This window comes from Anolis carolinensis, chromosome 5, assembly GCF_035594765.1.
Source record: "Anolis carolinensis isolate JA03-04 chromosome 5, rAnoCar3.1.pri, whole genome shotgun sequence".
NCBI classification, from domain to species: domain Eukaryota; kingdom Metazoa; phylum Chordata; class Lepidosauria; order Squamata; family Dactyloidae; genus Anolis; species Anolis carolinensis.
In genome coordinates this window covers 197,551,519-197,578,185 of record NC_085845.1, presented here as the reverse complement: position 1 = coordinate 197,578,185, position 26,667 = coordinate 197,551,519, and the positions used below count along the sequence as shown (strand labels likewise).

General features: G+C 40.4%; 2 protein-coding genes across 3 annotated transcripts; one reads left to right on the top strand and one right to left on the bottom strand.

The window, feature by feature from the left end:
- Window positions 1–248: 248 nt before the first annotated feature.
- On the bottom strand, window positions 249–8,927 carry LOC100567459 (endonuclease domain-containing 1 protein). Its single transcript, XM_003220740.3, has 3 exons — window positions 8,791–8,927; window positions 5,930–6,218; window positions 249–4,031 (listed from the first exon to the last, which is right to left on the bottom strand). Exons 2-3 carry the CDS (start codon window positions 6,206–6,208, stop codon window positions 3,486–3,488), a joined length of 825 nt encoding a protein of 274 aa, XP_003220788.2. The 5' UTR covers window positions 6,209–6,218; window positions 8,791–8,927; the 3' UTR covers window positions 249–3,485.
- Window positions 8,928–13,575: 4,648 nt separating this feature from the next.
- Window positions 13,576–25,878, top strand: nudt9 (nudix hydrolase 9). Of its 2 annotated transcripts, none has more exons than XM_062983312.1 (9): window positions 13,576–13,661; window positions 15,253–15,379; window positions 17,275–17,511; window positions 20,124–20,219; window positions 21,417–21,503; window positions 22,311–22,422; window positions 23,025–23,171; window positions 23,363–23,447; window positions 24,631–25,878. In XM_062983312.1, exons 3-9 carry the CDS (start codon window positions 17,315–17,317, stop codon window positions 24,786–24,788), a joined length of 882 nt encoding a protein of 293 aa, XP_062839382.1. In that variant the 5' UTR covers window positions 13,576–13,661; window positions 15,253–15,379; window positions 17,275–17,314; the 3' UTR covers window positions 24,789–25,878. The 2 variants fall into 2 exon arrangements, with proteins under 2 accessions (XP_062839382.1, XP_016849025.2); XM_016993536.2 differs by having other exon boundaries at window positions 15,253–15,515.
- Window positions 25,879–26,667: the final 789 nt, after the last annotated feature.

The window sequence follows — 26,667 nt, the reverse complement described above, 5'->3', positions numbered from 1 at the left end:
ACACACCGTGCAAGTTCCCTCCCTAATGAAGGTGTGATCTGGATTTTATGTAAAGTTATGTAACATAGATGGATGTATAGGAATACAGCATAGAAGAAATAGGATTTATGCCCCACGCCTACAGTTCAAGAGCTGATTTGTTGCTCCAAACTCCTGAAATTTCTTCCCTGAACATCTGCAGACTGTGCCGTCCCTTACTACTTCTGAATCTCAGTCAAAAACCTTCTCACTTTCCAAGGATTTGTCGATTTCTGTTTCATATTGCTTTATAATCTTTCATAATTTTGTTATTTGCATTACATTATATTGACAATCACAGACAATCACAGTGCAGAGTTTTACAATTGTATTAGTCCTTCCTTTCCCTCTCTGTGTGTATTCGATTATATGCCTTTTGCAGGGCTGGCTGTTTTGTTTTTGTAGTTATAAAGCAACCTATATGTCAGGCATGGGCAAATTTTGGCCCTCCAGGTGTTTTGGACTGCAACTCCCACAGCCGGTAGGCTGTTAGGAATTGTGGGAGTTGTAGTCCAAAACACCTGGAGGGCCAAAGTTTGCCCATGCCTGATATATGCTGATGAATAATACAAATAAATAATTCCCACAAAGTGAAATGAATTGGATTCTGTATGCTTTCCTGATGTAAAAAAATGTTTGCACTCTAAGGTTTGAAAGATAAGCAAGACATTACAGACCCTCACCATGGAGTGATGCATCCGCATTTTCAAATAGTTTTATGATCTCTATTCAACTTGGATTCACAATTTCCCTGTGAGGTAAGTCATTAATAATACAAACTGCCAGAGTTCGGTGCACACCCAGACTTCTCCAAATAACACTTTTCTCTATTCATGATCCTTCTACACTGATTATTTAATGCAGTTTAAAACCAGTATCAAAGAAAGCGATTTTGCTGTGCAGGTGGTGACATAGGAAATCCTGGAACTAGTTTGAGACTTGGATGGTGATTACACAAATCACAGAAAGTTTGTGTGCATTTCACACACTTTCATGGGAATTTACTGTCTGCCTACTCCAGTTTCAAGCTAGCTTCGAACTGCATTAAATGACCAGTATAGATGGGGCCTCAGTCTATTGAAGCAATATCTTTGCATCAATAAAAAAGGAATGAGAAATCTCTCTTGACTGATATGTGCCACATGGTTTTATGGAAGATTTTGTGAATGTCAAGAAGTCCTGAATCTCATCTAAGAAGGGGTTTGGATGGCAGCATAATCGGTGGAAGCTGGGGGTTCTCAAGTCAATGGGGGCACTCAGACCATTCTATGTTTTAAACCAGGCATTGGCAAACTTCATCCCTCCAGGTGTTTGCCTCCATGTGGCTACCTGTGCTCGATGGGGTTACACAATAGGGGTGTTGGCGGTGACTGGGAGGGCCTTTGCACAGTTAAACATGCACCAGCTGCGACCATACCTCAAGAAGTCTGACTTGGTCACAGTGGTCCACGCCTTGGTTACATCTAGACTGGATTACTGCAATGCTCTCTATGTGGGGCTGCCTTTGAAGACAGCCTGGAAACTGCAATTGGTACAAAGATCGGTGGCCAGGTTGTTAACAGGAGCCAGCTGCAGAGAGTGCACAATGCCGCTTCTGAAGCAGCTCCATTGGCTGCTGATAATTTTCCGGTGCAGGTTATGACCTACAAAGCCCTCAACAGTTCGGGTCCTGTTTATCTTTGTGACTGTATCTCCCCCTACAAACCAACATGGGCTCTTAGATCATCTGGGGAGGCCGTCCAGAGGAGGGCAACTAAAATGATCAAAGGTCTGGAGAACAAGCCCTATGAGGAGAGGCTTAAAGAGCTGGGCATGTTTAGCCTGCAGAAGAGAAAGCTGAGAGGAGACATGAGAGCCATGTACAAATATGTGAGGGGAAGTCATAGGGAGGAGGGAGCAAGATTTTTTCTGCTGCCCTGGAGACTAGGACACGGAACAATGGCTTCAAACTACAGGGAAGGAGATTGCACCTGAACATCAGGAAGAACTTCCTCACTGTGAGAGCTGTTCAGCAGTGGAACTCTCTGCCCCAGACTGTGGTGGAGGCTCCTTCTTTGGAGGCTTTTAAGCAGAGGCTGGATGGCCATCTTTCAGGGGTGCTTTGAACACGATTTTCTGCTACTTGGCAGGGGATTGGACAGGATGGCCCATGGGGTCTCTTCCAACTCTACTATTCTATGATTCTCTCACTCCTACCTTGGTCACAAATACGGTTGGTGGGGATAAGAGAGAGGGCCTTCTCGGTGGTGGCTCCTGGTCTCTGGAACTGTCTCCCCAGGGAGATCAGATTGGCCCCCACCCTGTCCACTTTCTGCAAAGACTTGAAGACGTGGATGTTCCAACTCGCTTTTGAATAATAGGTCAGTTGTTATTTATTACTGCCTAGTCTTAATTGTTTACTGACCTGATCTCCAGCACCTTATTCCCACTCCTGATTTTTGTCCTGCATTTTGCACATTCCTGCCCCTCCCTTGTAATTTTAATAGCCCCACCTTTCAGTCTCAATATCTGCTGATGTATTTTATGATGTTTTATTTTACTGCTTAACTGTTTTAATTGTATTGCTGTTGTGTTTTAACTTTTATTTATTTTGACCTCTGGGCTTGGTCCCCATGTGAGCTGCTCCGAGTCCCTTAGGGGAGATGGAGGTGGGTTTTAAAATTTTGTTGTTGTTGTTGTTGTTGTTGTTGTTATGGACTTCACTCCCACAATTCCTAACAGCCTACTGGCTGTTAGAAATTGTGGGAGTTGAAGTCCAAAACACCCAGAAAGCTGAAGTATGCCCTGCCCATGCCTGGTTTAAGCCAAACTTTCAGCACCTCTGTCCACTGTGCTGAACTCCTATTTCCAAAATAGGTTCAACATATCAGAGATCTCATTTATCATTCAAGCTTAAACCTGGAATGGAATCATTGCCTGACTGACATGAGAGTCATCTGTCCAGCACTAACTACCCTGTTTCCCCTAAAATAAAACATCCCTGGAAAATAAGACCTAGTAGAGGTTTTGCTGAATTGCTAAATATAAGGCCTCCCCTGAAAGTAAGACCTAGTAAAAATTTTGTTTGGAAGCATGCCCGCCGAACAGAACACCAGAGCATGCAGGATCAATAAACGTATGTACCATAGATAGTTGTACATGGAAATAATGGTAGCTATGCCGTACCACTGGCTTTTGCATTATGGTCTATGGATGTATTGTGGAATTAATGCAATTTGACATCACTTTTACTGCCATGAATCAATGCTGTGGAATCATGGAAGTTGTGGTTTGGCGAGACACCCGAACCCTTGGACAGAGAAGGCTAGAAACCTCATAAAACTATAACTCCAATGACGCCATGACAGTTAAAGTGGTGTCAAACTACAGTAATTCTACAATGTGGATGCATCCTATTTCTGGAGTGGAAATGGAAGGCCACTGAAGCAGTCATTTGGCCCCACTACAAACTCCTGAGTCTAGTGCTTTTATTCGCGCGGACAGTCATCGTCAAAGAGGAGGATGGAATTCCGATTATAGAATTCGGCCAGCTTGTCCTCCAACTGCCCCAAAGTGAGAGTCTGGACTACATTCTCGTCATTCCTGGCAATGATGGCCCAGGATCTCATGTGATTGTTATCTACGACGCAACAGGCAGCCGACCACATGTAGCTGGGCTTGTTGACCCTTCCTCCGGAAACGTAGTTGTTCCCCGGCACGGCTCCCACCACGGCAAAGGTTTCACTGCACCCCTCCGTGTTCCTCGCCATGGTTGTCTGCTCGTAGTTGTTCCAGGTGCCACCGTTCAGCTTGATGTTCTGGGGCACGATGTTGGTCAGGCTGAAAGTGGAGGCCTTGGCGTCCTTGTCGGGCTGGTGCCCGTTGGGGTTCAGGTGCCCCCGGTTGAGGCCGGTCAGGTTCTTGTAATCTTGCAAAACGGCCTGGCTGTTACGAAGCGCCTCTTCTTTGGAACTGCTGTCATATAGGAAAGATCCTTCCGATTCCATTTCAGTTTGGAAGCTTGAATCAACAAGCTGTAGAGAAAAGGGGATTAGATCAGGCATGGGCAAACTTTGGCCCTCTATGTGTTTTGGACTTCAACTCCCACCATTCCTAACAGCAGGTAGATATTATTTGCAATTAACAATCAAGCTTGCTAATTTATTTATTTATTTATTTATTTATTTACAGCATTTATATTCTGCCCTTCTCACCTTCTCACATTGCACACATAAAGGCAAACATTCAATGCCATAACATAGAACAGAGACAGAGACAAGACGCAGGCTCGGGCTGGCCTCGAACTCATGACCTCTTGGTCAGAGTGATTTGTTGCAGCTGGCTTGCTTTCCAGCCTGCGCCACAGCCCAGCCCAGAAGATGGGGAGGTTTCCCATGATATCAGATTAGGTCTCCACATGGAGGGAGTGAAGGATAATTGCAACATCCACATTTGCTTCAAACAGACAAGGGTTCTTTCTCCCACCCTGGATATTTCACAGACATAAATACACTCCACTCGCCTCATTTCCAACAGACATCTGAACAAACCTCTGAGGATTCTTGCCACAGATGCAGGCGAAACATCAGGAAATAATTCTACTGGGACATGGACATACAGCCCAATGAAGCTCACAGCAACCCAGTGATTCTGGCCATGAATGCCTTCAACAACACATTTACATATTGTAGGCAATGTAACAAAGGGGGCAATTAACATTATAATGGGGCAAGAAGTAACAACTACCGGAAACAGATTCATGTACATCTAGAAAAGATATTAAATACAAATTTTAAAATGACACCACAAATGTACCCTTTGAACATGCCCGAAGAAGAATTGGAAAGGAAATATGGAAGATTTTTTTTTTACGTGACAGTGGCAGCTCGGATAGTATACGCTAGATATTGGAAAACCTCAGAGGTACCTCCCTTAGCAGAACTGGAACAATATATTATAGAGTTGCTGATGATGGACAAAATAACGATACAGTTAAGAGGAGAACCTTTAGAGAACTTTGTTAATGAATGGCAACCAATGATCCAACATCTCAATGTAAAATTAATCTAAAAATGTACATAGAGGAAGCTAATAGACTGAAGGCAGGGAGGAAACTGATATTAATTTGGAATTTATCATATTTTTATATGTACTACTCAAATAGAAAACTGTGACCCCTTATTGAAAATATATTGTCTGAGAAATGATTATGAAAGACTAGTAGATGAAAGTATTGCACTGTATGCAACAAACACTTGCAATGTAGGTATACTTAAATGAATGAAAATAAATAAATATTATCTATATATATAAAAGGGTAATGAAATTTCAGCCTAGGACAAAACAATAGAACCACACATTCCAGAAACACTAAACTTGGCAGCACAACCCCTCATCCATGCCTCTACATTCATACAACAAAAAGAAAAGAAAAATAAAGTCCTAATTAGAGGGAGAGGAATAATTGTTTTTATCCCATTGCTGCCAGTTAGAAGGCTAAGCTCCGCCTACGTGGTCTCCTAGCAACCCACTCAGTCCAGGGGACAGGCAGAGTTAGGCCTCACTTAGGCCTCTTCCACACTGCCTATAAAATATAGATTATCTGATTTTAACTGGGTTATATGCCAGTGTAGATTCAAGGCCCTTCCACACAGCTATATAACCCATTTATAATGGACTTAATGTCAGGGGAAAACGTTTACCCTTTACCTTAACTACCTCAATACTTTATTTCCCATACCACCATACTTCGCCACAGCAACGCGTGGCCGGGCACAGCTAGTATATATATAATGGGGCAAGAAGATGTCAATGGCAGCACTTGCCTCAAATAGTGATACATCTTGTTCTGACACAATTAATATGCACATAAATGAACAATAGAGAGAGGTGTTGAGCCAGAACACTCTGGAACTCTTGCTTCTTTTCTTACCTGGGGTTCAACCATCCAAGTACTTGGTCTCTTCGCCGTCCCAGGGTTGTAGATGTAGGCCGAGTACACCGGGATGCGGTTGTCTTTGTCGTACAGCGTGGCGTAACGATACTGGTTCTTGTAACGCTGGCAAATCCGAGCAGGACGCGAAGGCTCAAGCCCAAGACTTGGAGGGACCCCTCTGAAGAAGAAGTGGGGACAGGTGTCCTCAAAAGAGGTCACCACCTCGCCGTTTCCTGGAGCGCCGTACCAGCTGATGAGAAGCAACGCCAGCAACATCCTGTGCAGCCTGTGAGAAAATTGAGAAAATGGGCAAGTCCTACAGCAGATGGAGTTCTGGAGTGAATTGTTTCTCCTCCTTTTCATTTATGGTGGCACCTAGGAAGCTTAGGAGAGTGAGGAAACCCACATGGTTCCAACTCGCAGAAAAGACCAGTAAATGTAATAATAATAATTAATAGAGTAAAATGATAAATGTAACCATACCAATAATAATAGAGAAAAATAATAAATATACCATATATACTTGAGTACAAGCCGACCTGAAGATAAGCCCACCAGGACCCTCACCCAAGTATAAGCCGAGGAGGGGGTTTTTCAGTCCTAAAAAAGGGCTGAAAAACTAGGCTTATACTCGAGTATATACAGTACTTAATTGTTGTTAAATGACTGTGTGTATTGCTATATACATAAGGGTTGTTGAGAGACAAGTATTGTAATGAAAGTTTAAGTGCTGTGAATGCATTCTCCAAAACTAATGATTAACTAGCAACTTAGATGACTTTTTAAAAAGCCACCTGTTCAACTTCACACAGAGTTTTCTTAGACACCTTCCACACAGCTGAATAAAATCCCACATTATCTGCTTTGAACTGGAGTATATGGCACTGTGGACTCAGATAACCCAGTTCAAAGCAGATCTTGATATTGATATTGCCTTGATATTCTGATTTATAGGGCTGTGTAGAAGGGTCCTTAAGTGAGGAATTAAGTTAGTCCTCCGTATCCTCGCATCCTGCATGAACTCAACCCAAAATAATGCGATAATATTATGGGGGGAAAGGAGTCCAAACGCAATCCTTGATTTTACTGTACATCAAGCTGATGTGAAGGGATGCACTTTTATAGTCTCCTGCATTTCATAAATCCTCAGGATCTCTCTGACACTCATTTATATAAGGGACTTTATTTTGCCATTTTGTTACATATAATGAGACTTAAGTGTCTGGGATTTCAGTATCCACAGGGGATCCTAGTGGATACTAGGGATCATTGTATTCAAAGCGGGTTTTGCCAGTTCCTTCCCATGTAATAATAATAATAATAATAACAACAACAACAACAACAACAACACTTTATTTATATTTCACCCTATCTCTCCAAGGGGACTCAGGGCAGATCATAGTACACATACACTGCAAACATTTAATGCCGTTTGGACAGACAGGACAGGACAGAACAGCAAGAAGGGGGTATGTTGTCTTGAAATCCAGTTTTTGTTGCCTTGGAAGTTGAGCTTGGATTCAGTCACAGGGGAGTGCTGTTGCTCCATTCTCTATGATGAAGAGCCATCAGGACTTCCTCCTTCCTTTTGGTCACTGCATTTCTGGTCTTATTTTTAATGGCGTAAAATACCTCCCCCGCAATTTGCAGTACCTAATTTCTCTACTTACAGCTCTAAACTGTTTTTGAACTGCTCAGGTAAACAGTAAGCTGGGTTTGATGGTCGGGTGCTCATCCCAACCAGGCTTCGAACTGGCCACTTTTCGGTTTGTAGATCTTATTACTGCTGGTGATTTACCAGCTGTACTACAGCCCAGCTCTTGATGTTTAATTATTGGTGGTCTCCCATCCAAGCACTAACTAAGACTGACCCTCCTTAGCTTCCCATTTATACTCGCTAAATTCAGGGAGATTGACAAAGACTATCAGTCATGGCCATGTGAACAATGTATTGGCAATTAGTAGCGTATCACTGCCCAGAAGGACAAAAAAAATGGAACCTGTTTCCCAACTTGTTCTATAAAAATGCCCAGGAACAGAATATCTGTATAGATGATCTGTCCTAGCAACAGTGCTTCCAAAACCAGTTCTCTTTTCAGAATGACAATGATAAACAAACATCATGATGTGTATTCTGTCATTGTATTCTACCAAGTGCAAGGTCCCTTCGTAATCGACTAAAGAACTGGATACAGCCGGCAGGCGGTTAGGAATTGTGAGAGTTGAAGTCCAAAACACCTGGAGGGACGAAGTGTGATCATGCCTGGTATAGATGATCTGTCCTAACAGATGCACCTTTTGGGATAGGATGCAAGTCTAAACATGAATTATAGAACCCCAGAGTTGGAAGAGACCTCGTGGACCATCCAGTCCAACCCCCTGCCAAGAAGGAGGAAAATCGCACTGAAAGCATCCCCAACAGATGGCCATCCAGCATCTATTTACAAGCGTCCAAAGAAGGAGCCTCCATCACACTCTGGGGCAGAGAGTTCCACTGCTGAACAGCTCTCACAGTGAGGGAATTCTTCCTAATGTCCAGGTGGAATCTCCTTTCCTGTCATTTGAAGCAGATGTTCCACATCCTAGTCTCCAGGGTTGCAGAAAACAAGCTTGCTCCCTCCTTCCTATGACTTCCCCTCATATATTTATGAGAGGTAATAAATTAATTACTACTACTACTACTGTCTTTCCTCTTTTACCGGAGACCCAAAGCAGCTACACTGTGCCATAGACCTTCACTCGATTGATTGACCTTCCTGCCAACATCTCAATTCAAATTCACTCTGCTTTGACCTCTATGAGCTTCTTTCTTTTCCAATCACACGACTGTCTTTTAAAAAGAAGGAAAGTGCTTTTACCTTGTGGAAGGATCCCTGTGGGTTAGTTGTCAGTCACCACGCAGAGCATGTGGGCATATCTATCTAGGGACCCGGGAGCTGCTTAAATACCTTCCAAAAGGAAGGTTATCTCGTGTGATTAACTTCCTCCAAGAGTCCCTTTGGGGACGGTTTCCAAGCCATGTGGGTGGAAAAGGCAAATCAGAAGAAGGTGGTTCTTCTGGAGGGATTTCTCAAGGCCAGATCAAGGTCCCCTTTACTGTAAATGTCCCAAGATAGTTATGGGACAACTTTTTTATGTAAGCTTCTGTTGTCCCTTTCGTGAGAAAGTGCCCAGATGAGCTGGCAGCTCCTATCCAAATATTTACAATCAGCCTTCCACTCTGCCTTGACCCTGAACTGGAAATGTCACAAACATTGTGCACTTTGTTTCTTCCTTTGGCTTTTAAGAGGACGTGTCTCAGCAAACAGTTTGTCCATAAATGTTGATTTCCCAATAGAATCTAAATCAGAGTTCCTCAGCCTGGTATCCCTCCAGCTATGTCAGATGCCAATCTCCATCATCCGCAATTTGCATTGGGTGTAACAGCTTGGGTTGATTTCTCCACAAAAGTCAACATTGACGCTGAAATACAACACGGCCTGAGCTCTGCAAGTGCAGCATTTTTCCAAATGAGGCAGAGAGTGTTTGAGGATCAGGACATTCATAGGGAGACCAAGGTGCTTGTTCATAAAGCCATAGTCTTCCCAACTCTGTTCTATGCCTGTGAAATATGGACCATCTACAGATGTCACATTCAACTTCTGGAATGATTCCACCAACGTCGCCTCTGGAAAATCCTGCAAATCTCTTGGGAAGACAGGTGGACAAATGTCAATGTAATGAAGTACGAATTTTTGGTTTACAGATGTTATGTTTAATTGTGTGTTTGTGTTTTAAAAGGGTAAGTATTACAGTTACTGCATCTCAGCACTCAGAGGCTGGTTGCCATGGAGAAGTGGGCGGATCCAACTGCTGTTTAGTTGAAGAAGTGCAGAGTTTAAAAAGAGAGTCAGTCTGTGCTCTGATGAGGCACAGGGAAGATTGATCCTAGGTTGAGGGGATCAAGGGGACTCAATTGGTCATTTTGAGTCGGTTTGGTCACTTATTTAATGTAGTCTGTGTCCTGGTAAGGAACAGAGAATCTGTGATCGTATATCACAGGGGTGACTGCGGTTTAAAAGTAGCAGAGAAAGAAGTGACACTTTAGAGAGTTTGACTCATCTCATTCTAGTATTGTAACTGTTAATAAAAATTCCTCCAAGTGAGAAACAATATTGTAACCACTAAGATCTGTGCCTGAATAAACTTGTTCTTGTTTTTCCATCATCGAAGCCTCTGTCGCATATATTATAAACCAAGTTACGCTACCATCTAAAGTGAATAAGAAGAAGAAAGGGGGAAAAAAGTAAAAGGTCTCCTCCCTGAGTCTTTGGTGGTTGCATCCTTACAAATTGGTGGCAGTCGTAATTAGCTCCTTACAAATTGGTGGCAGCGGTGGGATAAAAAAATTCCCCCCTGCCTGAAAGAACCTTAGTTGTTCTTAGTTCTTTACAGTCTCTATTCTGGAAGAAGCAAAGACCACCAGCATTGAAGCGATGCTCCTACGCCATCAACTCCGCTGGACTGGCCACGTTGTCCGAATGCCCAAAGATCAGCATCTCCCAAAGCAGTTACTATACTCCCAACTCAATACAGAAAATGTAAGGTTGGTGGACAGGAAAAGAGATTTAAAGATGGGCTTAAAGCAAGCCTTAAGAACTGTGGCATAGACACCAAGAACTGGGAAGCCTTGAGTGCTCTAACTGGAGGTCAGCTGTGAGTAGCAGTGCTGTGGAATTTGAAGAGGCATGGATGGAGGGTGAAAGAGAGAAACGTGCCAAGAGGAAGGTGTATCAAGCCAACCCTGACTGGGACCATCTTCCACCTTGAAACTGATGTCCTCACTGTGAAAGAACATGCAGGTCAAGAATAGGACTCCACAATCACCTATGGACCCACCGCCAAGACCCTACTCTTGGAAGGCCATCATATGTATTTTTTATCCTTTACAATTTAGCTTGTAAATCGCCTAGAGCATCTTGAATGGAGGGCAATTAATAAGTAATTAAATGATGATGATGATGATGATTGAACACAGTACTGTACTGTCCAAGTTGTGGGTTTGAACTGTTGACCCAAAGAGTGTCACAATCAAATGTGCTTAAACAAAAAAAAAAAGTTGAATTTCAATTTCCTTTTCCCACACTTGGAGAATTCCCCCAGCAGCTGAGCTTTTGGTGTTGTGATGATGACAAAGTATATGTGTGTGGCATGAAAAATACAGAGCAAATTTGCCTAGGATTTGCAGTCGCAGCACAATTGCCACAATATGCAAAAACCCACTCCATGTGAGTCACTCGTCTCTTTGGATCTTCCCTAAAACCAAAGCCACAGAGTTCCCTTTTTCCTCTTCCCACAACCCCAGTTCTCTCACTCAAAGCAACCTTTGCTTGGCATTGTGCTGTTAAAAATTAAGTTATATTTTTTTGGAAGTGTAACTGTAGTCCATTGACTCTTTTGAGGGATTTCTGGCTGAGGAGGAAAGGACATTAAATGCTTCTACACCAGTGGCTGCCAAATGGTGTTCCACAAATGCATTACCGGAATTGCACAAAAAATTATAAAATAAAATGGATTTTGAAGTACAGCAGAGTCTCACTTATCCAACACTCGCTTATCCAACGTTCTGGATTATCCAACGCATTTTTGTAGTCAATGTTTTCAATACATCATGATATTTTGGTGCTAAATTCGTAAATACAGTAATTACTACATAGCATTACTGCGTATTGAACTACTTTTTCTGTCAAATTTGTTGTATAACATGATGTTTTGGTGCTTAATTTGTAAAATCATAATCTAATTTGATTTTTAATAGGCTTTTTCTTAATCCCTCCTTATTATCCAACATATTCACTTATCCAACGTTCTGCCGGCCCGTTTACGTTGGATAAATGAGACTCTACTGTAAAACCGTCTGAGGCCAACTATTTGATTCACAGTTTCCGTCATAGCTATTTTGTGCTAGGTAGGTATATACTGGCGATTCATTTCCATGTTTCATAAAAAGAGTGATACATACATAGTTGATTTTTCACACTGATTTCACATATTTTTTTAAATCTACAGTAGAGTCTCACTTATCCAACATAAACAAATTAAGGACAGGATTAGCTGCCTATAGGAATTTATGAGTGCAGTACTCAGATATAACCTAACAAAGAAGTGTATAGATATAGAAAGGATTAGCTCCTGGCCTAAAGGAATGAATGAATGCATCGTTCACATACAACCATGAGAGGGCAGGGTATAGATAGAAAGGATTAGCTCCTGGCCTATAGGAATGTGTGTATGCAGTGCTCAGATACAACCACTAGAGTGCAGTGTATTGATAGAAAGGATTAGTTCCTGACCTATAGGAATGTATGAATGCAGTACTCAGATACAACCACAAGCAGGCAGTGTATATAGAGAGAAAGGATTAGCTCCTGTCCTAAAGAAATGTATTAATGTAGTGCTCAGATAGAACCACAAGAGGGCAGTGTATTGATAGAAAGGATTAGCTCCTGGCCTATAGGAATGTGTGTATGTAATGCTCAGATGCAACCACTAGAGTGCAATGTATTGATAGAAAGGATTAGTTCCTGACCTATAGGAATGTATGGATGCAGTACTCAGATACAACCACAAGCAGGCAGTGTATATAGAGAGAAAGGATTAGCTCCTGTCCTAAAGAAATGTATTAATGTAGTGCTCAGATAGAACCACAAGAGGGCAGTGTATTGATAGAAAGGATTAGCTCCTGGCCTATAGGAATGTGTGTATGTAATGCTCAGATGCAACCACTAGAGTGCAATGTATTGATAGAAAGGATTAGTTCCTGACCTAAAGAAATGTATTAATGTAATGCTCAGATACAACCACTAGAGTGCAATGTATTGATAGAAAGGATTAGTTCCTGACCTATAGGAATGTATGGATGCAGTACTCAGATACAACCACAAGCAGGCAGTGTATATAGAGAGAAAGGATTAGTTCCTGGCCTGTAGCAACATATGAATGCAGTGCTCACATACAGCCACAAGACAGCAGTATATAGATAGAAAGGATTAGCTCCTGGCCTAAACAAATGTATTAATTTAGTGCTCAGATAGAACCACAAGAGGGCAGTGTATTGATAGAAAGGATTGGCTCCTGGCCTATAGGAACCTACGAACCTAGTGCTGAGAAACAACCACAAGAGGGCAGTATAAATAGAAAGGATTAGCTACAGAGTTACACAAAGTCTGAATTTGCATAAGCCATGATCTGTTTCAATGTATTCAGTTTTTTTCAGAACAAAGGGAGTATATACAGGTAAGGTTACAACAACTGATAATTTAAAAACTCAGTAATAGCTCATTAATGACATTGGATCAGAAAAAAATAGTTTAGAGCAGCCTAAATATTGCAATGCTGTGTAACTCTATACGTTTCTATGTCTATGGTTCATTGACTGAGCGAGAACTTGGACGGGATTGGCTCTTGGACAGTTTAAAGCCCGCCTATGGGTGTGGTCAGGCTGAGATTGACGTTGGGATCTCTGACGTAATGTTTCTCAAGATACGGGACCTAAGAATGGAGAGCTCGAAGACTATTCGTCTGCATCAATGTCTTTTTTATGCAGTGTCAGGCAAACGGGGAGGAAACAGCCAATGGCTGAGGGTGAGGCGGGCATTCTTTTCCTGTAATAACCAATCACGGGGAAGAAATTTCTTAAAGGGGCAGGTCCTTCTGGGGTGCAGAAAACAAGGAAGGAAATTGTATGGAGGTGAGAGTGGGCTTTTCTATAGATGTAAAATATTATGAAATTGGGAAAATATAGTATTTTTCTGCATTAAATAATTTGCAGACTAATAGTAGTACTGTACTAATGTTAGACTAATAATTAGTTTTATTGTAATCATGCCATTATATAGATAGTATACAATATTATAACATGGGTAAAGTGTGGATTTTGTCTTGTGTATTAATAATTTGCATTAATACGATATTAATAATTACACAGTATCAGTATAATTAATATAATCATGTAATTATATATATATATATATAGTTATATATAATTATAATATACATATATCTACTTTTAATTACAGTAGAGTCTCACTTATCCAACATAAACAGGCCGTCAGAATGTTGGATAAGTGAATATGTTGGATAATAAGGAGGCATTAAGGAAAAGCCTATTAAACATCATATTAGGTTATGATTTTACAAATTAAGCACCAGAACATCATGTTATACAACAAATTTGACAGAAAAAGTAGTTCAATACACAGTAATGCTATGTAGTAATTACTGTATTTATGAATTTAGCACCAAAATATTATGATGTATTGAAAACATTGACTACAAAAATGGCTTGGATAATCCAGAGGCTTGGATAAGCGAGGTTTGGATAAGTGAGACTCTACTGTACTTACAACTGGCATGTAATTATTACTACTTTTTATAATTATTCTATAATTAAATGGTGAATAGGGAGTTCTGTTTCAAACACCCTGTAGATTGAACTGCTCCTCTTGCCTGTGGTGTAGGAACCGATCCTTACTCGTTCCATGTTATTTTTGCCTCTAGCACCAAATTTTCTGTTAACGAAGTAATGCCCATTAACATAGCCATGTTGCATCAGTATGCAAAGGGATCCCATGGCATCTCTGATACTTAGTTAAGACAAATAAGTGGGTGACATAAGCTTTTGTAGACTTGAGTCTATGAAATCTTACGTTACCAACTTTCTACTACCCTATTTCCCCTAAAATAAAACATCTCCAGAAAATAAGACCTAGTAGAGGTTTTGCTGAATTGCTAAATATAAGGCCTCCCCTGAAAGTAAGACTTAGCAAAGTTTTTGTTGGGAAGCATGCCTGCCGAACAGAACACCAGAGCATGCAGGATCGGTAAATATACATACTATAAAGTGTTGTACATGGAAATATTGCTAGTAACAAGAAATTCTTGATAGGATTCACAGTTTGTCTGGTTATGCTAGTTTATGACGACAACTACTGTACAGTATATATTAAAAATGTTAATTTCTTGTTCAACAATAAATGTGAATTCTTCTTCATGGAAAAATAAGACATCCCCTGAAAATAAGACCTAGAGCATCTTTGGGAGCAAAAATTAATATAAGACACTGTCATATTTTCGGGGAAACACGGTACAAGATCCCCTTGCAAAGAAGCTGTATAATTGCTCTTAAGTGGCTGTGGACCACATTATTAAATTGTGTATGTTCACTGCAACAGACCAAACATTGGAGATAAATATCTTATTTAAGATCTCTAACCAAATGTGCAGATTCCACTCGGAAGCGTGATGTAACATAACGAAATGGCTATCGCTTTGTTTTCTAGAGAACAAGGAATATAAGGAAACAACATTCAGATGAGTCATAGTTGGTCTCCTCGGTGTCCAGACTGTGCCACAAATACTGGACCGTTCTCTCTGGAGAGACACTTTTTTCCGTGAAGACGCTCCATGGTATGGCAAGGGGATTCCTGGTCCGGACAGTTGCTGTCGTTTCTCTCACTGTGACTCTGTCTGCTGTTGCTGCTAAACCTCCTTCCTGCCGGCATTTCTATCCACTGCTCCCAGCTGCCAAGAATCTTGCCTTCAGGTGCTTATCTCCTTGTCTGGTTTTTCCACTCTGTTGTGCACAGATCGATGGGAAAGTGTATTTATAGTCCTTGATGCTGAAATAGCCAGATATTTTGTGTTGGAACAGGTGGGGAATCACTGCAGAATCACCAGGACCATCAATAAAGGTGGTTCAGTGTTTAAACTTGTAGAATTGGACTGATGGTTTGTAAACTAAAAGTTCACTAGGTTGCTGTGAGTTTTCCGGGCTGTATGGCTATGTTCCAGAAGCATACTCTCCTGATGTTTCTCCCACCTCTATGACAGGCATCCTCAGAGGTTGTGAGGTCTGTTGGAAACTAGGCAAGTGGGGTTTATATATCTGGAATAACGTCCAGGGTGGGAGAAAGAACATGTCTGTTGGAGGCAAGTGTGAATGTTGCAATTAGCCACCTTGATTAGCACCGAATAGCCTTACAACTTCAAGGCCTGGCTGCTTCCTGCCTGGGGGAATCCTTTGTTGGGAGGTGTTAGCTGACCCTGATTGTTTCCTGTCTGGAATTCCCCTTTTTTCTGAGTGTTGCTCTTTATTTACTGTCCTGATTTTAGAGGTTTTTAAATACTGGTAGCTAGATTTTGTTCATTTTCATGGTTTCTTCCTTTCTGTTGAAATTGCCCACATGCCTACGGATTTCTATGGCTTCTCTGTGCAGTCTGACCTGGTGGTTGTTAGTGGTCCAGTATTTCTGTGTTCTTAAATAATATGAGGTGTCCAGGTTGGTTCATCAAGTGCAGGACTGGATAATTCTACATTGGGACTACCAAACACAACACCCAAACATTAATCAAGTAACATGAAAAGCACTGCAGACAAATCCAACTAGAAAAGTCAGCCATAGCAGAGCATACAGAACAACATGCAGAAAACATTCACACTTGCCTCCAACAGACAAGAGTTCTTTCTCCCACCCTGGACATTCCACAGATATATAAACCCCACTTGCCTAGTTTCCAACAAACCTCACAACCTCTGAGGATGCCTGCTATAGATGTGGGTGAAACATCAGGAGAGAATGCTTCTGGAACATGGCCATATAGCCTGGAAAACTCACAGAAACCTAATAATAATAATAATAATAACAATAACAATGTAATAAACTCTGATGCCAACGATATGGTGGTTGCTTTTCCTATGTTCTGTAGAAGGACTGGAAACTTACTGTTAAAAATCAGGAAGAAAACTGATATTTTTTGGAGGAATGTTTGGTAGGCAGAGAACGTATAGCTGAGATTCCTGCAAATCATGAAACATTTCATTCAAAAGCTTCATCTTTTTTTTCCAGCTCCTTAATACTATGACAAAAGTTTACTATACTGGCATTAGCTGATACACTGATATACCCATACCATAGTCTGATATTGTCAGCTTGCACAGAAGGGTAAAACTATACTTTAAGGTGAATATGAACTTCCTGCAATTACAAAACATTTCCGCTTTTCTTCATCTACATTTTTTCACTGTTGAAATTATATATTAGACCAGGCATGGACAAACGTCAGCTCTCCAGGTGTTTTGGACATCAACTCCCACAATTCCTAACAGCTGGCTGTATTAGACCCGGGTATTTTCTTGTATTGCTGGCAATATTTGTAGCCTAGTGTTCGTTATTTACTACTGAAATTATGTATTAGGGCTTGGTGTTTTCTTGTATTGCGGACAGTATTTGTAGCCTAGTGTACATACCAGGGGAGCAAATAATTACTTTGTGTTGTGTGTAACTCTTACCTTTATCTTACAGCCCCTCTTCAGGACACGTATTTCACAGCTGCACTATTAAAATGTCTGCCTGTAGAAATTGGAAAGAAAAGGTGCATATCAAAGCTAGGACCTCGCCATATCCAGGATCGAGGGTCGAACGCTGTGAAGTGCCCAACAATAAAGTGGCCTGGTCAGTTGACTGGAAAGACTACTGCCCTGTGGAATATACAGCTCCCTCCGTTTTGGCAGGGCCCCAGTGGGCAGATCCAGAGATTGGGTGAGTATTCCTGGTTGGTTGACTTGCATTGGAATAAATATAATGCTGGGGAGGGTTGGAGGCAGTAGGAAGGAAGGTCATATTACAAGGAAGCCATGGCTCTCTTTCATAAGGTCACCATACACTGAAGTCAGTTTGGTGAAACAACAGCGGCAGGTTGTAAACTAGAAGGAAAGGCTGGTGTTTGAGGACAACATCCCACTTTGTTTGATTAAATAAAATGACGGGTCGAATCACATAGATATGACCAGAAACTAAAGGTTTGTGAATCTCTTGGAGATAAGCACATTTGTGCTCATACTGGATATTGGAACAATCAGAAATTCAGAGGAATGACGTTTTGGTCAGTAATAACTTCCATAATCATTGGTGAGTGCATTCAAATCTACTCCAAGCTCATATATCAAATCAGAATAATTCCGGACAGCCAAAAATCACTGAAGGATGCAGTCCTTAATAGGGTATCTATTAGGTTTTCCTAACACTACAGAAAAAAATTATGTTCCTGGTTTGAAAGTGTTATTTCCTGTTTAAGTGTGCGTGTTGTGCTTCCACAAGATTTCTCACTGTTTACTCCTGTTAAGCCCTCATTTAGTTGGAGATTGGTACAGTAGAGTCTCACTTATCCAACATAAACGGGCTGGCTAATATGTTGGATAATAAGGAGGGATTAAGGAAAAGCCTATTAAACATCAAATTAGGTTATGATTTTACAAATTAAGCACCAAAACATCATGTTATACAACAAATTTGACAGAAAAGGTAGTTTAATATGCAGTAATGCTATGTAGTAATTACTGTAGTTAAGAATTTGGCACCAAAATATCACGATGTATTGAAAACATTGACTGCAAAAATGCGTTGGATAATCCAGAACATTGGATAAGCGAGTGTTAGATAAGTGAGACTCTACTGTATTTTATGAATACTTTGTGGGGTTCGTCTAGATAGCCTCTTCCTCCTTGAGTTTGAAACCTCCCTGTCTCTTTAAGACTCCTCTCAGGATTAGAGCCTTAGCCAAGTCCCTTCTAGCTCAAGTTACATCAAATCTATATAAAAGTAAAGCCACAAAGTAAAGCCACGTTTGAAATATAACAGATTGAGATCCAATTGAAGCTATATTAAAGTAACATCCAGTCAGAACTTTGGTTGTGCTTCAAGGACTTTAACTCCCTTCACAAAGACTGTAAGTAAAACTCTGGAAGAGAGAAAGTTTGAAATCTGTTATTTAATAAATTATTTTTTACAGCATTTGACCTGTTCCCTGTATCACAGACACCTTCCAAATAAATAGCTAGTGCGGGGGGGAGAACAGTGCAGTACTTACCGTACTTTGAAAGTAGTTGTTACACTTCGTTTTTGTGGCTGCCATGAACTATATTGAATTGGGTGAGACTCCATATTCATTGAAAAATGAAGTTTTTGCTGTTTAACAAACCTTTTTTTTATGATGGAACCAATTAGGAAATGACATTTATAACCCAGGAACAAAAATTGTGTTACATAGTGAACCTGTTTACTTGAAAAATAACTTCTACAATGTGTTTCTCTACTACATTCAAAATAGCTAACAGATTAATAAGATAGCTCAGCCTTACACTCTTTTGCTTGCTGTAAGCTGCCATTTAGCTGGCTTAGGCCCCCAAGTAGAGAACCCAATGTGAGGAAAGAGTTAAAGTTATCCAATACTTTCCTCTGTGGCTTTCGTGTCTCCATGATGTAATTGCTAATTGTCCTACTGCGTATGTCAGGCAAGGTTTGGCTTAATAGTGTAAACTGGCTGCCTTCCAGGTGTTAATTCTTCCAATTTTTGTATGGCATAATTACCCTTACTTTGCAGTTCTGAAATCAAAGATGAATCAATCCAACTGGTTGGTTTAGTCATAGTTGCACATTATTTTGCGTCACCGAATAATCAGACTCTGGCTTAACCTGTTGGAAATTAAACAGAGCCTTCACAGATTGAAATGGCTCATCTCAGGCTCTTTTAGTGGCAAGATAAATATTGCAGACTCCTCTTCCATTTCTGACTGATCAGTGGAGGCTCAGTAATCGAGGGAAAAATGCATACTAATATATACATACAATATAGCAAGCAATCTCAGTGATATACATAACAAATAAGTAGTATAGGAGACTTGTAGAACATATTTCCAACATATTCTCTGCCTCAAACTCTGAAGTTAATCAGATATGTCTGTTTTAACATATAGGCATTTTTGCAAACAGAAACAGAAGATGCATCATATGATGTGCAACATCCTTACAAAAACATTTGCTAACGAGTGCACTGCCTGTGCAAAGTTCAAAATACTTTAAAATATGTTCAGTGATGCAGATCTTGTATCATTCCTGTTGGAAAGCTTATTCACAGCACTGTTATAAGAAAGTTGGGTACTTCCCAAGTAGGCATTAAGGCCTGAAAAAGTTACTTGAACTTAAAAATAGAGGTTTAACTAAAAGCACCAGGTATCTATCACTGTAGACTTCCATTGGGGATCATACAGGTGCCAGAAATGCAAAAAGGTCAAATACAGAGACGTGGAATTTTGGTAATCTGTGTGAAGTATTTTCATAAACTATTTCAGTAAATTTTTTTTTTCCTTGTAAAGGGCTAAAGATTTCTCCCCAAAGTTCAATGAAATGGATGGGCAAGTGGACAGGAGGAGCCTGAATGGTTTATATGTCATGGAAAATGGAAGGCCCAGGTATGTGAATGTGTCAAAGTGCATGCAAAGTATGTGTGTGCAGACATGAAGGTGATTTTTAATGCTGTTTGTAATGTATACAGATGGTTCAGTTTCTCTGCAGCTCACAGCTGAAGGAGCATAATGAGAAGCAATTTTTGGGGATAAAATTATCCTATATGTGGTGTTCAGTCTGTGATTAATCATTTACACAGGGATGTTAACCAGTGGCATCACTAGGGCTGTATTGGACTGTACTACAATATTATATCTAATATATCAGAACATTTGACAAAATCAGCCATTATAAAAAACAACGAAAACATCAGTGTGTTCTCATAGCATGTGCAGATGAAACCACATGATTTGAAGCATCACTGTAATTGGGTAAGAGCAACATCTCTGAGTGGAGCACATGTGCATTAGAACGATCAAAAAGCAAGTTAGCATGGAGGTTTAGCCTTGTAGGTGTATTGATACAGTCTGAGGAAACTGGAATTATAAGAAATATTTTTGTGGCTGTATCTAACTACAGGGATCTATCTGTCTACTAAAACTGTACACAAAAATGTTATGGACAGCCGTTTTAGTTTCATTGGGTACATTCACACATGCCCCTTTTAAAAAATCTGCACATGAAATAAACTAATAAGACACCTTTGAGGATACCCCTTTTAGCTTTAAGAACCTCAGTCATGTTTACACCACATCAGAGAATGTAGAGCCTTTAAACTAGTAGCCTTTGAGTTTCATTTAAAAGGCTTCCAGATTTCAAGAACAGTTTGCCAGGTGGTTTTTCGTGTCAGGAGCGACTTGAGAAACTGCAAGTTGCTTCTGGTGTGAGAGAATTGGCCGTTTGCAAGGACATTGCCCAGGGGACACCCGGATGTTTTGATGTTTTTACCATCCTTGTGGGAGGCTTCTCTCATGTTCCCGCATGGAGCTGGTGCTGATAGAGGGAGCTCATCCATGCTCTTCCTGGGTTGGATTCGAACCTGGCAGCCTGCAGGTTAGCAACCCACCTGTCAAGTCATAAGCCTTTAACCCACTATGCTACTGGGGACTCCTAGTTTGGCAGGTTACATTTTAGTATAGATTTGAACAGTTGCTGTTAAAGAAAGGCAAACTTAACATTTTTGGGGAAACATATGGAAATGTATTGGAGTGGGTCCTTTACATCCCAGCCTTGCATTCATCTGTGTTGTGTTCACATTTCAGGAATCCTGTGGGCAGGACAGGAATCGTGGGCCGAGGCCTCTTGGGACGCTGGGGACCAAATCATGCTGCAGATCCTCTTATAACTAGGTACGTGTTGCCAGTCTAGAGAGAAGATAGAAATGTACATCTGTGTATGAATTTTAAAAATACTGTATGACTCCCATATCTGCAAGGTAAATATTCCTGGACTTGCCACAGAAATATGAAAATGCAGTCAATAGTGAATCCCATTGAACAGGTTCAGGAGCATATGATAGAATTATGGTAAGGGATCTCAAATATATCTAGAGCAGTGGTTCCCAACCTTTGGACCTCCAGGTGTTTTGGACTTCACTCCCACAGTTTCTAACAGCTGGTAAGCTGGCTGGGATTTCTGGGAGTTGAAGTCCAAAACACCTGGAGGTCCAAAGTTTGGGAATTGTTGATCTAGAGAGAACATATTTCCAACACTTCTAGGTCCTCCAGCATCACTTATGGTCAGTATCTGATGGAAACATACTATAGAATCATGCTGGAGAGTTCAGGAGTGGCATTGCAACCTTTTAGAAACTCCAAATGAAGATATCATAGAGAATGTGTCATCGATGCCTAATATTCCCATCAAATCTTTAAAATCATATGTTTGCACTTAATAGTGATCTGGAACAGCCAAAGATGGCTTGTTTTCACAATAAGAATGTCTAGGTGAAGGCAGCAAAGGAGTGATTAATGAAAGCATCTCTCTGATAGCATAGGTTGCCATTACAACTGGATTTGAGCCTAGATCAACTGTCCTATGAAGAAGCATATATTCTTAAGATGACTTCCTTGGGATCTAATTGTTCTAAGTGTTTGGAACTAAACTAATTAACGATTTTTTACCACCACCACCCTGTCTCCGATCATTTCTTGCAGGTGGAAGCATGATGGCAGTGGTAATAAACTGGCTCACCCAGTATCTGGAAAAGACATCTTGCAGTTCATTGCAATCAAAAGGAAGGATTGTGGTGAATGGGCCATCCCAGGGGTAAGAAGAAGAGCACTGACAACTGATTTAAATCACTTATCAAAGTGATTTCAGTTGCTTTTTAAAAGGGTACTGCCGTTCAAAAATGAGTGCATTATTTCCAGAGACATGAGCAACAGGCTATTAATTCTTATATGGCATCTTGGGCTGTTAATAGTATGAAACAAAGATGATGTCAGGAGATCACTGTCAGATCTCTATTATTATTATTATTATTATTATTATTATTATTATTATTATTATTATTAGTTTGAATAACATTTATTGGAAAGAATGAGTTGTGAACTCACTCTTCCTTCCTCCCGTGATAATTACAGCATATACCTTCCTTCTCCAAACTGGTGTTTCCAGGCACAATTCAGAATGCAGATGATGATCATTTGAAGACTTGTATTGGAAAAAGATGGCATATTAATTAATTTCCACTTCCCGCAAAGTTGCTGTAGAAGGCATGGGCAAACTTCGACCCTATAGGTGTTTTGGACTTCAACTCCCACAATTCCTAACACCTGGAAGGCTGAAGCGTGCCTGTGCTATATGAAGGTTGTATGTAGGTAATAAAACATTTCTTGAAATGATGCACAACAAGTGATGTTTTTTAGGGAATGGTAGACCCAGGGGAGAAGTTATCTGCTGCATTAAAACGAGAATTTGGTGAGGAGGCTTTGAACTCCTTACAGAAGACGCCGGCTGAGAAGGAGGAGATGGAGGAGCAACTCAACAGGCTTTTCAACCAGGAAAATTTTGTGGTGAGCCATTTTTTTCTCTTCTCATACCATGGTGATACCATTAAATATTGAATAGAGTAATTAGTGAAATTGTCTTCCACTGCATGGGGAATTGTCATCAATTTCTTACTAATAAGCGCCGGGTGGTAGATAGGGTAGTAATATTTAATTGATAAACATTTTGATTAATAGAGTATTACATTGGCTTTCAGGTATATAAGGGATATGTGGACGATCCACGGAATACAGACAACGCTTGGATGGAGACAGAGGCAGTCAACTACCATGATGAGTCTGGTATGTAATGGTACTAGTTCCCTCATTCAGACATAGATCCTCCTCGTGCTATTAGAAAACTGTGAATGTAGAAGCAGACTTCTTTTTCAGTTTGTATCCAGCATTGACTTCCTTGCTTACAGGTAATGGAGGAATGAAAGAAACTTAAGAAACGTTTAAATACCAGTTGGCACAGTTACTTAAATTTCGACTACACTGAAATGTAAACATTTTCTGCAAACTCATCTGTGGGTCCATCATGTTCACAGGTTTATAGTCTGCGGTGGGAAACTGCTTGACATTTCTTGGTAGGGCATAATAAGGAGAAATCCACCTCCATTGTGTTTATTTGTATAGGGTAATTTCAAAAAGGAGAACGTATTCAAAATATAATGCAGCAATAACAATAGTTTTAGCAGATCAGAAACTCTTTAAGCTAGAAGTAGAGTGAATGAGCTTCAGTGATTACTAGAACAGAGTCAAACTTGAAAAGTTACAAAAGCCTTTATTAAAAGAACTACATTTCTATTTAGGAAAGTTAGGGCCTGGAGACATCTTGTCTCTCTCCATGCTTACAGGAGAAGAAGACAATAAAGTACTTGAGTGCCTGACATTCTGGTCTGGAAACTGAATAGAGGCATATCCCTGAGAAGTATTAATCTAACAAACAGAGACAGGCAGACAAAGAGGGCAATGGGAAGGGCTTTCCCTGCTAACGAACCCATCTGCCTTGTCTATTTCTTTGATGAGGACCATAAACTTGTGCAGGATGCGATTGACACTGTTCCAACACTGTGTGCCAAATCTCATCAGCAGAGAATTAAACATGAACATGGCACAGAATCACAAAACAATAGAGTTGTAAGGGATCACATGGGACATCTAGTCCAACCCCTCCCTAAGGCAGGTATGAGCAAACTGGTCGTCCAGGTGTTTTGTACTCCCAACTCCTATAATTCCTAACAGCCAGTAGGCTGTTAGGAATTGTAGGATTTGGAGTCCAAAACATCTGGAGGGCCGAAGTTTACCCATGCCTGCAATACAATGTGAGAACATCAGCCACAAAAAGTGTTGAATGAAAGAAAGAATTATTGCTTGCCTTTTGCTTTTGCAGTAGAAGCTGAGATGGTGTGTGAAGGGGAAATAAAGGATCTGGAAATTAAACCAAGGCCTTCATCTCTCTCGCTTTCTCTTCCTGTAACAGGTGAAGTAATGAATAAGTTACATCTCGAAGCAGGAGACGACGCTGGGAAAGTAAAATGGGTTGACATTAGTGAAAAGCTTAAGCTGTATGCCAGCCATGCCGACTTCGTCAAGCTTGTCGCAGAGAAAAGAGGAGCGCACTGGAGAGGAGATCCCTAATTTTATCGGCCCTGATGGAGACTCACAACAAAAACCTAAATATGTCAGATGGAATTGTAAATGTTTATACTATTTCAAGGGAAACATAATTGATAAAGGAAGCTAAGTCCTGTTATTTTAACAGGAGACACTTAAATATGTGTTTACTTCTTCTACTAAAATCAACATACTCTTCTCTTTTTTTGTATTATCAAGTCATTAGATAAAACGCTTCCTCTGTCTATTATGTCCAGGAAGAAATTTGTGAGCAAGGATTTATTTTGTTGTGATTCAAAAGCATTTTAAAGCTGCCTTTACATTACATTTACAACTGCAAATGTTTCCATGATTCTCAGAGACTGGAAATACTTTGCTGTTTACATGCTTCCAAAAGGGTAATGAAAATGTTTTATATCATTTAAAATATGATTGATACACTTCCTTTTCTGTTGCGATTGCCAGATTGTTTAATGATCACTTTAATAATAACCACTAGAATCTGGATTTCAACTTCATCAGACAAACCAGCAACTATGGCAATTGTCTTATGTTATCAGAGTTACATATTTTTAGAGATGGGGAAAAAAATCCTCACAAAAGAAAAACCTCATGTAGATTTCAACTAAGAGGCCCTGATCTGAAATGGAAAAGAAAGCTGGAAAAAAATAAATAAAACATACTGGGATCTAAAGGAATCCTGCATATCAATGTGCATGGCTTAGGGATGGTTTCTGATAAAGCTTTTGCTCATTATGCTATACAGAATCAAAGCACTCCTGACGTATTATTTTAGTGATTGAAAGGCACCCAGAATCTCCAGGAAGCATGCTGCCCTTTGAATCCTTGTCATACATGTTATTTGTCTGAAACCACCAGCAGTTTTATAACCTGTTTCCAAGTTCTTACGACTTCCAGGACCAAAAAGTCCCTTGTGCCTCTTTGAAGGTTAGCTTTACCCCTTTGCTATTGTTGAGATGTCTTCATGGTGCGACATGTTTAAGAAGTCATCTTCCTTTCAACACTAACCTGGATGCTTTATAGATGGGTCAAATTTTGCAGCGTATCACCGATAATGCAAAATTGTGATGCCAATAAATGCTCAAATGGTGCATTCCCTGGAGTGATGTGCTTGTCTCCTTCGAACATGACATCAATAAGGGTCAGAATTGTATGCCTGAACTTGTGGTGTCAATTGAGATTGATTGCAAATGTAGAGAGTTAATACTATATGGAATTATTGGAAACTAGGTGGCTCCAGATCTGGCAGTTATATGCAACCTGCAGCCAGTTTTCATGGGATTTAAAGCATAAAACAGTGGAGGATGCTGGGTTGCTATGAGTTTTTAGGTCTGTATGGCCATGTTCCAGAAGCATTCTCCCCCGATGTTTCACCCACATCTATGACAGACAACCTCAAAGATCGTGAGGTCTGTTGAAAAACCCTGTAAGTGGGGTTTATATACCTGTGGCAGGTCCAGGGTTGGAGAAATAACTCTTGTCTGTTTGAGGCAAGTGAGAATGTAGCAGTTGGCCACCTTGATTAGCATTGAATGGCCTTGGAGGATGCCTTTTCCAGGTCCAAATGGTATTCATCGTGATATTGTGTCAATCAGATATTTTCTATAGTACAATGGCAATTTCATGGTTTGTGTATTCATTAATAAATTGCAGTATCACCGTTCTAACACGTCTATATATTATCTGACTTTATAATAATAATAATAATAATAATAATAATAATAATAATAATAACAACAACAACTTCATTTTTATACCCCGCCTCCATCTCCCTGTGGGGACTCGGGGCGGCTAACACAGGGCCAAGCCCAAATTTCCACAATAAACAAAATTAAAAATACATTCACAATAAAAAACGTCATTAACATTTAACATTATACAG